This window comes from Cygnus olor, chromosome 4, assembly GCF_009769625.2.
Source record: "Cygnus olor isolate bCygOlo1 chromosome 4, bCygOlo1.pri.v2, whole genome shotgun sequence".
NCBI classification, from domain to species: Eukaryota; Metazoa; Chordata; class Aves; order Anseriformes; family Anatidae; genus Cygnus; species Cygnus olor.
This window is the reverse complement of record NC_049172.1, coordinates 77,626,771-77,638,802: the sequence shown is the minus strand read 5'-3', so window position 1 is coordinate 77,638,802 and position 12,032 is coordinate 77,626,771. Positions and strand designations below refer to the sequence as shown.

The 12,032-nt window shown below is 58.5% G+C and overlaps 1 protein-coding gene across 1 annotated transcript in view; it reads right to left on the bottom strand.

The window, feature by feature from the left end:
• The window catches only part of LOC121070151 (dedicator of cytokinesis protein 2-like), a 69,566-nt gene that overhangs the window by 34,261 nt on the left and 23,273 nt on the right, over positions 1-12,032 (bottom strand). Inside the window, exons 24-28 of the mRNA XM_040556811.1 lie at positions 7,062-7,132; positions 6,664-6,770; positions 6,366-6,493; positions 5,831-5,902; positions 1,758-1,853 (exon numbers count right to left, since the gene is read on the bottom strand). Of these exons, the coding sequence (XP_040412745.1) occupies positions 1,758-1,853; positions 5,831-5,902; positions 6,366-6,493; positions 6,664-6,770; positions 7,062-7,132 (474 nt within the window). The remainder of the gene's footprint in view (positions 1-1,757; positions 1,854-5,830; positions 5,903-6,365; positions 6,494-6,663; positions 6,771-7,061; positions 7,133-12,032) is intronic.

Below are 12,032 nucleotides of genomic sequence, written 5' to 3'. Positions count from 1 at the left end.
CCAAACCTTTCTGCAGCCACAGCTGCTGGGAGCAGCCTAGACTGGGGGGCCCAAACACCAGGGTGAGGCCCAAGACTGCAGCAACAGTATGAAAATGATAAACTAAAGTGGGAAAGCTGCTAGACAGCATTTCTGGAGATCAGCAGGGCCAGCACGTGGGAAGAGGAGCAAGCAGTGAAAGTGAGGATCAGCCAAAGGCTTGCTCTCCTTCTCTTCGCCTTGAACATCAGGCCATGCTTCAACACCCGGCATTCCTCATTATCTCTGTCACAACCCTGGTAGGTAGCTTCAAATAGCTATTTTTTTTTTTTTTTTTTTTTTGCTCTTGCTTCCTCTAGCACTGAATCATGCAGCCTGAGAACAAAAGCTAAACGCAAAATGATACCAAACCCAGCCCTGTAAGTATCTCCTGCCTGAATCACAAGCAGCAGGAGCTGGCTCTGCCTGGCTGGCACAGCCCCGGTGGCGCAGCCTGGCCTGGCAGCATGACCTGTCCACAGACTGCTTGCAGCCAGGCGCATATCTGGGGCAGCACCTTGTCAAGTGGAGCCATTTGGGGACAGCAGAGCTGCTGTCAGGGAACAGCCCGGGAACTGGGCAGACCCACCAACGGGGCAGCAGGGGCAGGGCCAGCAAGAAAAAAGCTCCTGTCCTGCCTGCTGGCCATATCACCTCGCTTACATTAGGTCTTCATGAATGAGAGCCAAGGATGGGATGGCAGAGCTACAGGCGTATCCCAGCATGATTCCTTAAGCAAAGGGCTGAGCTGCAACTCAGGGTGCTCACACCTCCCCAAGCATGGTGCACAGCGCAGCACGTTGTGATGTGGTACAGCACAGCATGACGTGGTACAGCACAGTGTGACCTGGTACAGCGCAGCATGGTGTGGCATGGCACAGCACGGTGTGAGGTGGTACAGCACAGTGTGACAGTACAGCATGGTGTGACGGTGCAGCACAGTGGGACATGGTACAGCACGGCGCAGTGTGGCATGGTGCAGCACGGTGTGACATGGTGCAGCACAGCACAGCATGGCACAGCATGGCACAGCGTGGCCTGGCACGGCACGGTATAGCACTTCTCCAGTGCTCCACCCCCAAAACGCAGCCAGACCCAGCTGCTCACCCCCCTTGCTACCCAGAGCTGTGTGCCTGGCCTGCTCCTCACAGCCTGGTCAAGCATGCTGGGTTTGCCTTCGTGCTTCTATAGAGCACGTGTAAGCCCACGCAGGCCAGAGCTGTGCTTCCCTCCTTCATAACTAAATCATTGCAGCCAGTGCAGCTGCTCTGCAGGAAGCCTCAGCCAAGCAGCTCTGTGACCTGCCAACCCTTCAGCACAAGGTGGGTGTCCCAGCACGTTCCTCCCACGTGCTCCCGGCATGTAAAATTATGAAGGGTCACTGGGTCTGTCACTTGTTTTCCAGAGAATACTGCCCAAACCCCTTCATCTGCTTCCAAAATGTTCTTTCTGCATCACAAACACCCGGCCTGCTCCTCCCAGCACACCCTCTACTCCAGAACCCGCTTCTGGCACGTTTCTTCCCTCCCATTTTGGGCTTTCTCATGCATCCTGCGGTGTTAAATACCCATAAATCCATCCCTGGCCAGCTGCTGCCAGAGACCGCAGCACCAGCTGAAGAACACCACTTGCCGCCTGTTCCCACGTGCCCACGTCAGCGCAGCCCGGCGCTTCTCCATCCCCGGAGCCAGCGGGGGAAGCAGTGCGGTGCTGCTGCCTGGCAGAGCGGTGGTACTCACCCTAAAGCTGTTCTCCCGCTCCAGGACGATCACCCTCCGGTTGACGGTGTGCAGCAGCCGCTCCAGGACCAGCTGGACATGCTTCTTCACCTTCACCTGAAAGACAAGAGGTGTCACGGCCACGGCGGGTGCTGCTGGGGGGGGGCAGGCGATGCACACCGCTGGTGGGCATCTCCCCAAGCAGCACCGAGCCCCCGGTCTGGGCTGGGAAGGGCTCAGCCTCCTGGGGGTTGGCATCACTGGCTGCAGCTCATGAAAACAGCAAGCAAGGAGGCCGCAGAACGCTCCTCGTTCCTGCAGAATGCTCCTCGTTATTGCTGGCAGTGGCTGTGGGAGTGGGGGCTGCGGGCACGGGTTTCCTCAGCACCCTCTTAGTGCCCCACGCAGTGCTCCAGCCCCTGGCAGCAACAGGCAATCGGTGCTTGTGGAGGAGAAGCTGTACCCTGGAGCTCCTGCTCCCACTGGAGCAGCCCCAGACCCCCCATCCTGCCCTCCCCTGCAGCCCAGGTGCAGGTTGCTGCTTCACCGCATCTTCCTGGCCAACAGTAACAGCGCCCTGAGCAGAGGCTGCGCAACGCTGCTCCCCACATAAGACGCCAGCTGTGCTAGTACAGACGGTACTAGGAGGAGGCTCCAGCCTCCCCCTTCATTTGTCCATAATAGAAGAAACATTCCCTGCTAACACAAAGAACTCAGAGCAGCTGGAAAGCTGTTAACCCTCCAGCTCCGCCATCTCCAGGATTCCTGCAGAAGCTTTGCAGGGTTAAAACCAAGTTTCTCTCCAGCCAGGCACAAGGAAGAAGCCACCCCAGGTTGTCTCAGCAGGGCTCTGCGGTGATGCCGGAGCAGCTCCAGCTCTTGGGAGCCAGGCCAGGATGTGTAAAAAAGAATATCCCGCAAGGAGACACCCGGGGACGGATGGCGACACCAGCAGCGACAGTCTGAGCAGGGCAAACGTGGCTCTCTCTGCCAGAGAGAGATGTAAGGGACACCCAGGCATCCCTCCCTTTTCACAAGACCCAGAGCAATTTCCCCCTCCAGGAAAGGAGGCACCTCTGCAGCTCAGAGAACATTGGACAAGCCCTAACACCTCTGAAATAAAAGTCTTGTCGATGCCAGCACAGCACCTACAGCTTGAGCAACCACCTCCCGTGGGGGCCGGCACCAGGACTGCCAGCTTACATGTGTAGAGACCCCGAGCCCCGCTGTGGAGCACAACGTGGCCTCGTACTCCTCCCCAGCTGAGCTGACGCAGCCACCTCACCCACCCAGGGCATGGCAGCACACGTCTGATCCAGCCTCCGTGCCAACAGCTCTGAGGTCTGAGCCTCCCAGAAAGCAACAACGGAGCACAGACCAGCTGGGGAAAGGCAGAACCCAAGGCACCTTCAGCCAAGGCTACAAACGGCTGCTCTCCAGCACAGGAGCCAGCTCCTCTCCTGTGTCAGATGGCTTTGCCCTCTCCTCCCGTGCTGCTCTGCTCAGCAGCCACAAATCCCCTCTGCTCCACCAAGGTGCTGCGCACTGAGACCCCAGAGTGCAGAAATCCAACACCCCCTTTGTGCAGCAGATCCCATGCGCAAAGGGGAGCCCCCGTCCCTTCAGCAACCCCTCAGGGAGCATTTGGCATCCTCAGCATGCAGATGTCTTTTAGCACCTCCCCAGCCACAGCCCGTGCCAGGAAGGGCACCCGTCCCCACGCAGGGCACAGCCCACGGGCAGCCACGGGCAGGCACGGGCCCCTCGCCTCCGCCCAGCCCAAGTCTCGCTCCGGCTGCGTCAGGACCACAGTCCGCAGCCTGCCGCGGCTTCTACCTTCATCTCCGACCTAAACCACTTCATTTGTCTGCCAGCCTCTGTCCCTAACCTCTTTATCCAGTGAACTATGAACAGGAGTAATAATTCCTGGTTACTGATATCTGGGACAAATTGCAATGAACTTCCATAAAGCCAGCAAAACGCCGTCGCACTCCAGCACAATGGGTCCTGCTGCCAAACACAGAGGTAGAACAGCAGCCGGAGGAAGTGTCCTGCCGAGCTGCAGCACAGGTCTGTGCTGTGCCAAGGTGCTGCAGGAACAACCTGCACCCACTGCTGCCAGGGACCGCACCCGCTCGGATGGGGGCTTGTCCAGAGGGACGGGGCACAGCTACCGAGGCACAGGTACGTCTGCGCACCAGGTACCTCAGCCTGGTGCTGCAGCTGAGCTGAACTCGGGGGGGGTAATGCCTCCAGCATCCAGAGGTCCATACGGGAGAAAATCTGCACAAGCCTAAAGCTCGGCTATCCTGTACCAGAGCCGCTGTCAAGGCGAGCTGTCAGCAGGTGGCTGTGTGTGAGCAGGGAATGCCTCGGTGTAAGCGCGGCCAGCAGCGGGTGCAGATGGTGGGTTCAGCTCAGCAGAGCCCAGGGCACACTCTCAACACCACCAGTCCCATGGCAGATGCTGACAGAGGCGTGGGGGAACTCTGCCCTCAGGGCTGTGTGAGAGCACTGGAGCAGCCCTGGGGAACACGCAGGCACTGTGGTCCCATGGCGAACGCTACGGAGCTGCCAGGGCAGCAGGGCACCGAGCTGCAACAAGGGTCTGGATTACACAGCTCAGAGGAACATCTTGCCTGCAGTGCCTGGCTGAGGGAAATCAGAGGTAAGAACTAAAGAAAACCTGGTGGAAAACAGGCCATGGGACAGAGCACCGCTGCAGAGAGAGCACTGCGCTTCAGCAGTGGCACTGACATGCCCCTGCCGTGTGGGAGCTGGCACGGGACTGCTGTGCACATGGAAAATGAGTTACAGCGCCAGCCAGATGTCCGTGCATTCACCAGCTCACACCTCTAAGTTATAAAGAGTTCTGCTGGTTTTTATAGGCAGGAAAAGCTCAACACGTGGAGCCAGAAGCCGTTTGGTTACCGCCTGCGACATGACTGAACAAAGCCAGCTCTGAGGCAGGAGGCAGTGGTGCCACCCAGCCCCCCGCGCAGCTCTCGCTGTGCCTCGGGATGTGTGTGTGTCCGTGCCTTCCACCCGTGCAGCAGGGGGGCACCACGCGGGCTCTGGGAAGGTGAGAACCTGGCCCATTACCCACCACAGAGCTTGTCCTCGCTCGTGCCATCCCAGGAGTCTGCTCCTGGCCCTGCGCAGAACTTTGCTGCTCTAGGGCTGGGTTAGGTGCTCGGCAGAGATGCTCAGGAAGGACTGAGAGGGAAAATGCAGGCACTGGGTGCAGACAGCAAGCGGCCCCAAGCGACCAGCCTGGAAGGCACCAGCGGGAGTGACGGCAGCGACATCCTCAGGGCGAGCACCAGTGCGGGCTCTGCTTGCTGCGGCCCCCGCAGCCTGCCCTGTGCACCATGCTTGCTATACCAGCTGTAGGGACATCCAGCTCTGGCTGCTCTGAATCCTCCAGAAAGGGGTTACACAGCCCAAACACCCGCAGGGACGGGGCAGGAGCCCACAAAGGGAGCCGTGACCATGAGTGGCCCTGCCAGGCAGCTGTCAGCAATCACCAGCTGGGCGCTATCATTTGCACGCTGCTTCTAGCATTGCAAGCTCATGTCCTATCCTTCCTGAGCTCCCTCCTCCTTGGATCCAAACCTCCAGCAGCTCAGCTAAGCCTGCATGACCCCAGCAGCACCACATGCTGCTGCACTCTGAGGACAGCGAGTCCAGCAGGGCCATGCGGGGCTGCGCGGGGAGCTGGTGGAGCCCCACGACTGCCTGACCCAGCCCTGGAGCCCACGAGCATGGCCCACACCTCTGCACAGCCACGGGCCTCACTTGTTCCTCCACCGAGCAAGGCAGTGGCCAACCCCCACCAGTGCAGAACCAAGCTCTGAGGAAGCAGGGTGCCCACGTGAAGGTCAGGCACGAGCGTCCTGCACCTCATGGCCGGATGCGGCCAGCGAGGGCTCGCAGCACAGCCCGGAGTCACCCATCCCCATTTCCCCTTGGCGCCGGGGAGGCGTCTCCATTCCCACAGCATCCCAGCCCCACGCTCTGACCCCAGGCACCAGCACCAGGTCTGTGGCTGCCGTGGGAGACGGACAAGCCTGGCCCCCAGGAGAGGCACTCACCAGCTCCGAGTCGCCGCGGTCCCTGTGCCGCTCCTCACCCGCACTGCCCCGCGCCTGCTGCTCCTCCGCTCTCTGCAAGACAGCGCCCTGGCATCAGTGTGAAGCCCAGCAAGGACAGCACCTTCCCACCAGGGGCCATCCCAGGGATGTCGGTCTCACCGTTCCTTCTCACAAATTTTCAGAACAGCGCGGCATTGTCTGCTGGCCAGAAAAGAGACACTGCTCTTTTGTGGGGCTTTGGGCAGAGTGCTGGCACTGCCCTGCAGGCAGGGGGAACACACTCACACAGGGGGTTCAAGGCAGCCGTAGGCCAACTAAGGCTGCCCATCGATGGGTTTTAGCATCAGCTCAGGCAGGTTCCTGCCATGACTGGTGGGCCAAAGCAACCCCATTCCACTTAGGATGGGCCATGATCCGTCCAACCAAGCCACAGGCAGCACTTTGTGCTTAGCCCTACTCCGATGTGTTCCATCAGGTGATTTCCGAGATGAATCCTGGAAGGGGAATAGGGACCAGCAGAGAAGCCAGGCTTTACCTTCTGGGCCTTGTACAGCACCTCCAGGATGTTGCTGAGCAGCTCGATGCAGGCGTCTTCCTCCTCTCCCTTCTCGATCAGCTCCTGGAGGATGGGCACCGTGGTGCGCAGCAGCAGCTCCCGGCACTCTATGGGAAGGAGGGGGTGTGGGGCTGGCGGTGCGCACACTCCAGCACCCATGCTGCCAAAATATCGGGGCAAGGGGGGGAGGACACCTGTGGCAGGGACATGGCCCCGTCTGATCACCCCTGGCAGCACTGGGCCAGGCCACACTGCGAGCACCGTGTGCTGCTCTCACCGTAGGACTGGAAGACCTTGCTGTTGATGATGTTGGTCAGGGACTGCAGCTTCTGCTTCAGCAGGCGCTGGGGGAGCAGGTTTCCGATGAAGTCCCGCAGCAAGACCCTGCAGTCCAGACAAGAGGATTTAACGAGCATCAAAACACCAGGCTTGCAGGAACGGGGGGGGGGGGGGGGGGGTCTGCAGCCCCAAGCATCCACAGCCCCCTTCCTTTAGGAGAAGACAACCACAGTGGGGGAGCCAGATGCCAACTGAGTCCCACAAAAAGTGAGCAAACGCTCCCCTGCATTTGCATGGGGTAGAGGTTAAGGAGGCACTGCCCCCCGCCACGTCCTGGGGGCTGCTCAGGGGCACCCTGCGGGGCAGGAGTGGAGGCGGAGGGCTGGGGACACCTACCCCAGCATGGAGGAGTCAAAGATCCCAAACACGTCCTCCAGGATGGAAGGCAAGTACTTCAGGGCTGCTCCCTGCAGAGAGACGAGTGCTGACTGCCACGGCATGCCCGTGGGGCAGGACAAGGGACGGACAGACAGACAGCACGCAGGCAGGGCAGTGACCCCGTCCCTCCCCACCTCAGTATGGGCTGAGCACCTCTCCCACTCACCCCAGTCCCCGGCCACTGCTGCCAGCCCTCCACAGCCATCCCCCTCGGGAAGGGAAGTCCTGCTGGCAACAGTTCTCTCCTGCTACGCCACCCACACTGAGCAAAGCTCCCAAAATCGCAGTGATAACACGTGTGTCTTGTAAACAACAATTGTTTCCAGCCTCTACTGTGGAACCATAAAAAATCCAGCCGCACCAGGCGCACAGTCCCTGGCTGAGGCTGCCTGCGGAGCCTCCCAGCACTGCTCACGGCCACTGCAGCCACAGGGGGGCTGCCGGAGGGGCAGGGGGCTGCCGGGAGCCCACCCTGCCCTGTGCTCCCATGGGACTCCAAGGGCCAGGGGCATATGGCTAGATTTTTTGGAACAGCAAGCACGTGCACCACAAATCAGTCTGCGTTAAAATCTACTTTGTTATGTTTGCAACATGATTAAATAGCATAAACAACTTGCTGAGTTCTGCTCCTCTCTAGCTCTGCTGGGGTGCCTGGTCCTGCAGGCCTCCCTGGTCTTCAAACTATGCTGGCACCAGAGCTGGGACCCTCAAGCCTAAGGGGTGCCCAAGGGGGATCCGTCAGTTTTGTGTCTTTAACAACTCTGTTTTGAGAGGTTCAGTTCCTGAAGCTCCACGCAGGGTTGACCTCTTACAGCAAATCTGAGAGACCTGCGGCTATTGCAAATTCACAACGATTTTAGAAGTGCTTGGACAACTTGGCACCAAAACCCGCAGGGGCACAGAAGTGCTGGCTCGGGGCGTCCCTGCTGGGGCTGCCCAGGAGCTCGCTGCAGCAGCACCAGACGCTGCGCTCGGCTCTGGAACCTTCCTGGCACCCACTGTCCCTGTCGGGGCGGCAGCAGGCGGATCCGGGTGCGACCGGGCACCTCATGCAGAGGGACTGCCGACGGAGCTGGATCCTCGGTGGGTGGTGAGTCCAGCAGCTAAGGGCTGGGATCTGCCACCCCCTCCTAGGCAGCTGAAATGATGCCAATTGTCATCAAACACAGCACGCCCCGAGCCATTTCTGCAGCTCTTGCAAAGCCTTCTCGGGTGTTTCTATGTCCCCTGTTGTGGATGAAGGCAGAAAAGCTGGACACACGATCCACCAGCAGCCTTGTTCACCTCCTGCTCCCCTCTCCAGACATTTGTTTAATGCCTCTTGGTGCACACATCCACGGACCGTCTTTTGCTCCTCTACCCAGGCCCCAGAGTGGCCTTGCCATCAGCTGGGCACTGCTGGGGCTCCCGGTGCCCCCCAGCCCCGCTCCCATCCCATCTGTGACACAGGAACGCTGCCGGCACCCCGTCTGTCCTGCAAACAGAGGCTTCAGAGACAAGAGCCAAATTCCCTGGGACCCCAAGGAAATGCCCATCCCAGCAGGATGCCTCTCCATTTGTAATGACTTTTTTTTCTTTTGTACTGAGAGAGATATAAAAAAGATTAAAAAGTAGTTATTTTAATACATTTATACGATGCTAATTTTAAATAAGAATATTTTACAAAGTCAGTTGTTAGTCTTGCGTATTATGTCAGTTATCTTATTCAGTCACATTCACAACTTCAGAAAAAGTATCAGCTAAATTTGATTTTTTTTATTAAACTCCATGCTTAAGTAAAGCTGGACTGATTAACATTAATTTTTCTGCCATCCTTTAATGCTGTATTGATAACACCCTCTTCATGACAGAGCCAGGATCCATGGCCAGCCTATCCTGTCTTCAGCTGGCAAGGTCATCTTACTCACCTTCTACGGTATGAGATAATATCAGAATTTTTCCCATTCCTTTTTTTCCCAGCATTACAAGACTCCCTAAGAATCAGCATCCATGTCTCAGTATGGCTTTCTTCCAGAAATTAGTCCTGGCTTTTATTTTAGCTGCTGAGGTGAGCCCCCTGGTCGCGCAGAAGTGAGCAGCGTTTCTTCCACTGCTGAGGACCGAGGAGGGCACCAGCCTGCCCCGTGCACACCAGCTGTGCCCGATCCCCCTCCCAGCGCAGGATGGCACCGCTTGCTGCATGTCTGCTCCCATGCTCGACCCCTTGAGCTGCTGTCCCCAAGGCATCCCCGAGGGCAAGGGCACGTCCAGCACAGGGGACCTGCCTGCGGCGCTCCCAGTGCGAGCTCTCTGCAAGCGCTGGCTTGGTGCAGGCCCTGCACCAGATGCCACCCGCGGGACGCGCCGCTGCTCCTGCCAGTGCCCAGGCAGCTGCTGGGAGCCGCAGGTGCTGGCAGCCTGTGGCTCCGTCCCACCCCAAAACCTCAGCTCGTTTAGGGGCAGAGGAAAGCAGGGCCCCAGGAGCAGGCAGGGGCCAGGTAAGGCTCCTTTCTGGGACCACGCTGGCTGTGGCAGGCGGCAGTCCCCACAGCCTGCTGGAGCCAGGCAGGGCTCCCAGGGCGCAGGCAGCCCCCTGCCTCCTCCCACACTGGGGGCAGCTGCCAGGTGCCAGCATTTACTGGGGGTTCTGGAGGTGTCCGGCTGCTCTCTGGCCAAGGGCTCTATGCAGGTTTGTCCCTGGACCCTGTCCTGCCCAGCGCTCAGCAGCAGCTAAAGGAGACCCAGTCTCCTTTCCTCGGCGCAGAGCTGTCAAAATAGTACAAAACCTCGCCGCCTGAAGTAGTCCAACAAAAGACTGGCTTTCTCCACAAAAGAGGTGGCCTTTGAAGGAGTGTTGCAGCTAACAAGCTATTATCAGCCCTGCCTTGGGCTGATCAGATAATTGCAGCTTTAACGACAAGAGTAGGCAGAGCTGGATGAAGCTGCAACGCTTACGTCAGCCACCAGCAGATCCTGCGGGTATCACCTGGGGCTGCGGGCTGGGGGCTGCTCCTGCAGCCGGAGACACAGGGGTCTGTCAAGAGGCTGCAGAGCCCACGTAGAGAACGATGAAAATAAAAAACAAAAAGTTCTCTCCTTAGAGCAGCTGCTGAGCACATCAAGGACGCACCACCAGGGCCGGGCAGCGAGACCCTGCAGCTGGGCTCCAGATTCAGGGCATGGGGCAATGGCCAGGCTGGGTGGAGGCGCCTGCAGCCTCCCAACACGAGGCTGGGCAGGGCTCGGGGTCAGGGGATGGGACCTTGCTGGCCAAAACCAGAGCAGTGCCCCCGATTCAGGGCCTCTTGAGTCAGGAATGTCTTTATGTTTAAATGATCTTGGATGGATTTTTTTCTTCTGCAGATCAGTGCTACTGTCCCCAGACTTGTGCAGACTTCTAGCATCAGCAGCCTGCTCTGAGGAGCAGGCACAGACCGCCACAAGGAGCTCCATGGCTTTATCACATGGGACAGGATGGCAGGCACTGCCTTTTGCCTCTTTCACGAGATGCTCCCTCCTTCCTGGGTCAGGGGAGACCTCAAACAGCCCCATGCAGCCCCTTCTCCGGGGCAGGTGCAGGCCTGCCCCCGTCCCGGCTCCCCACGCCTCTCCTTCCCGGGACGATGAGCTCTGCTCTGCTCTGTCCAGGAGATGTCGAATGGAAGCTGCCCCACGCACCCAGCGCCCTTCACTGAGGGTGCTCCAGCCTGGCTGCACACTCTGAGACGTGGGTGCCAGGCAGACTCATACAGGGATTTTTACCATGGCAAAGGATATTTTCTTCCTGATTCCTTTCCTAATAATTCCAACTTTCAGTGATCGGTGCTAGCAGTGAGCTGATGTTGCCATAGCACTATCTGTTCTCATCCGCCAGCGTGCTCGTCAGCTTGCACCCATCACCAGGCATTTAAAGTTAAGGTGTTTCTCGCTTTCAAAGCCCTTTTCCCATTTGCGCTCCAAACTGAATAATTTCACCTGGGCACTCCAGCACGCAGTGAAACACTTTGTCTGACTTGGGAGAACCCCCATTACTGGTGGTGCTTGCAGGCCCCCGCACAGCCAGCAGCGGGCACGGGAGGACGAAACGGGGCTGACGCAGCACAGCTGGTGCGAGCACACCGCGGTGCGGCCAAGGGCACGGCCACGCCTCTAGCACCGAATCCAAGTCGCATCTCAAATCCGAGAACTTTTAAGTTGGGTGCCAACAGCGACCCTGGGGAGGCCGACGTGAAGCTCCACAGTGTCAGCAGCGCCGCAGCGGTGCGCTCACGCCACCCAGGAGCCGTCACCATGCCAGTGAGGAGGGACAGTAGCTCTGAGCCAGGGGACTTGCACCTCTGGCTGCTCCAGCAGACCCACACAGGAACTGGGCGCTTCTGAGGGGGACATTTCCCTTAGAGAAAACATTGCAGATCTGCTGGAGGAGCCTGAATCTCTCCTGGTCCCTCTAACAAAGTAGCAGCGACCATAACAGCTCCTTTCAAGGGAAATGCTCCCACTCAGCAGCTGAGATCCTTCTGCAGAGTGCAGCCGTCACCACAAGAAAGCAGAGACTAATTCTGCAAACCCAGCAGATGCAGAATGAGCAAATTTCTGAACCTCATCCCAAGCATCTCACAGATCACTCTGGGTGGGGGCAGCACCCAACAAGCCCTTCCCCCTGAATTAAAGGATCCTGCCCTGAAGCCACAGCAGTGTGATGGTGCCTGATGAAATACCATTTTTCAGTCTGCTTTCTAATGCAGGTAGGTCATTACATACATCCACAAGGCCCCAAGCACACCCAAAAAACCGTATTAGTGCTGCAATAGAGAAAAGTTGTCTTGCTGAGGCCGGTACCACTGCCTGCCTGGTGGAACGGATTCACCTGGACTCCCGTGGGTGACAACATGCTGGGGAGTCTGCAGTCATGCCAGCCTCAGCTTTGGGAATCCGTGTCCCTGCAGGTCT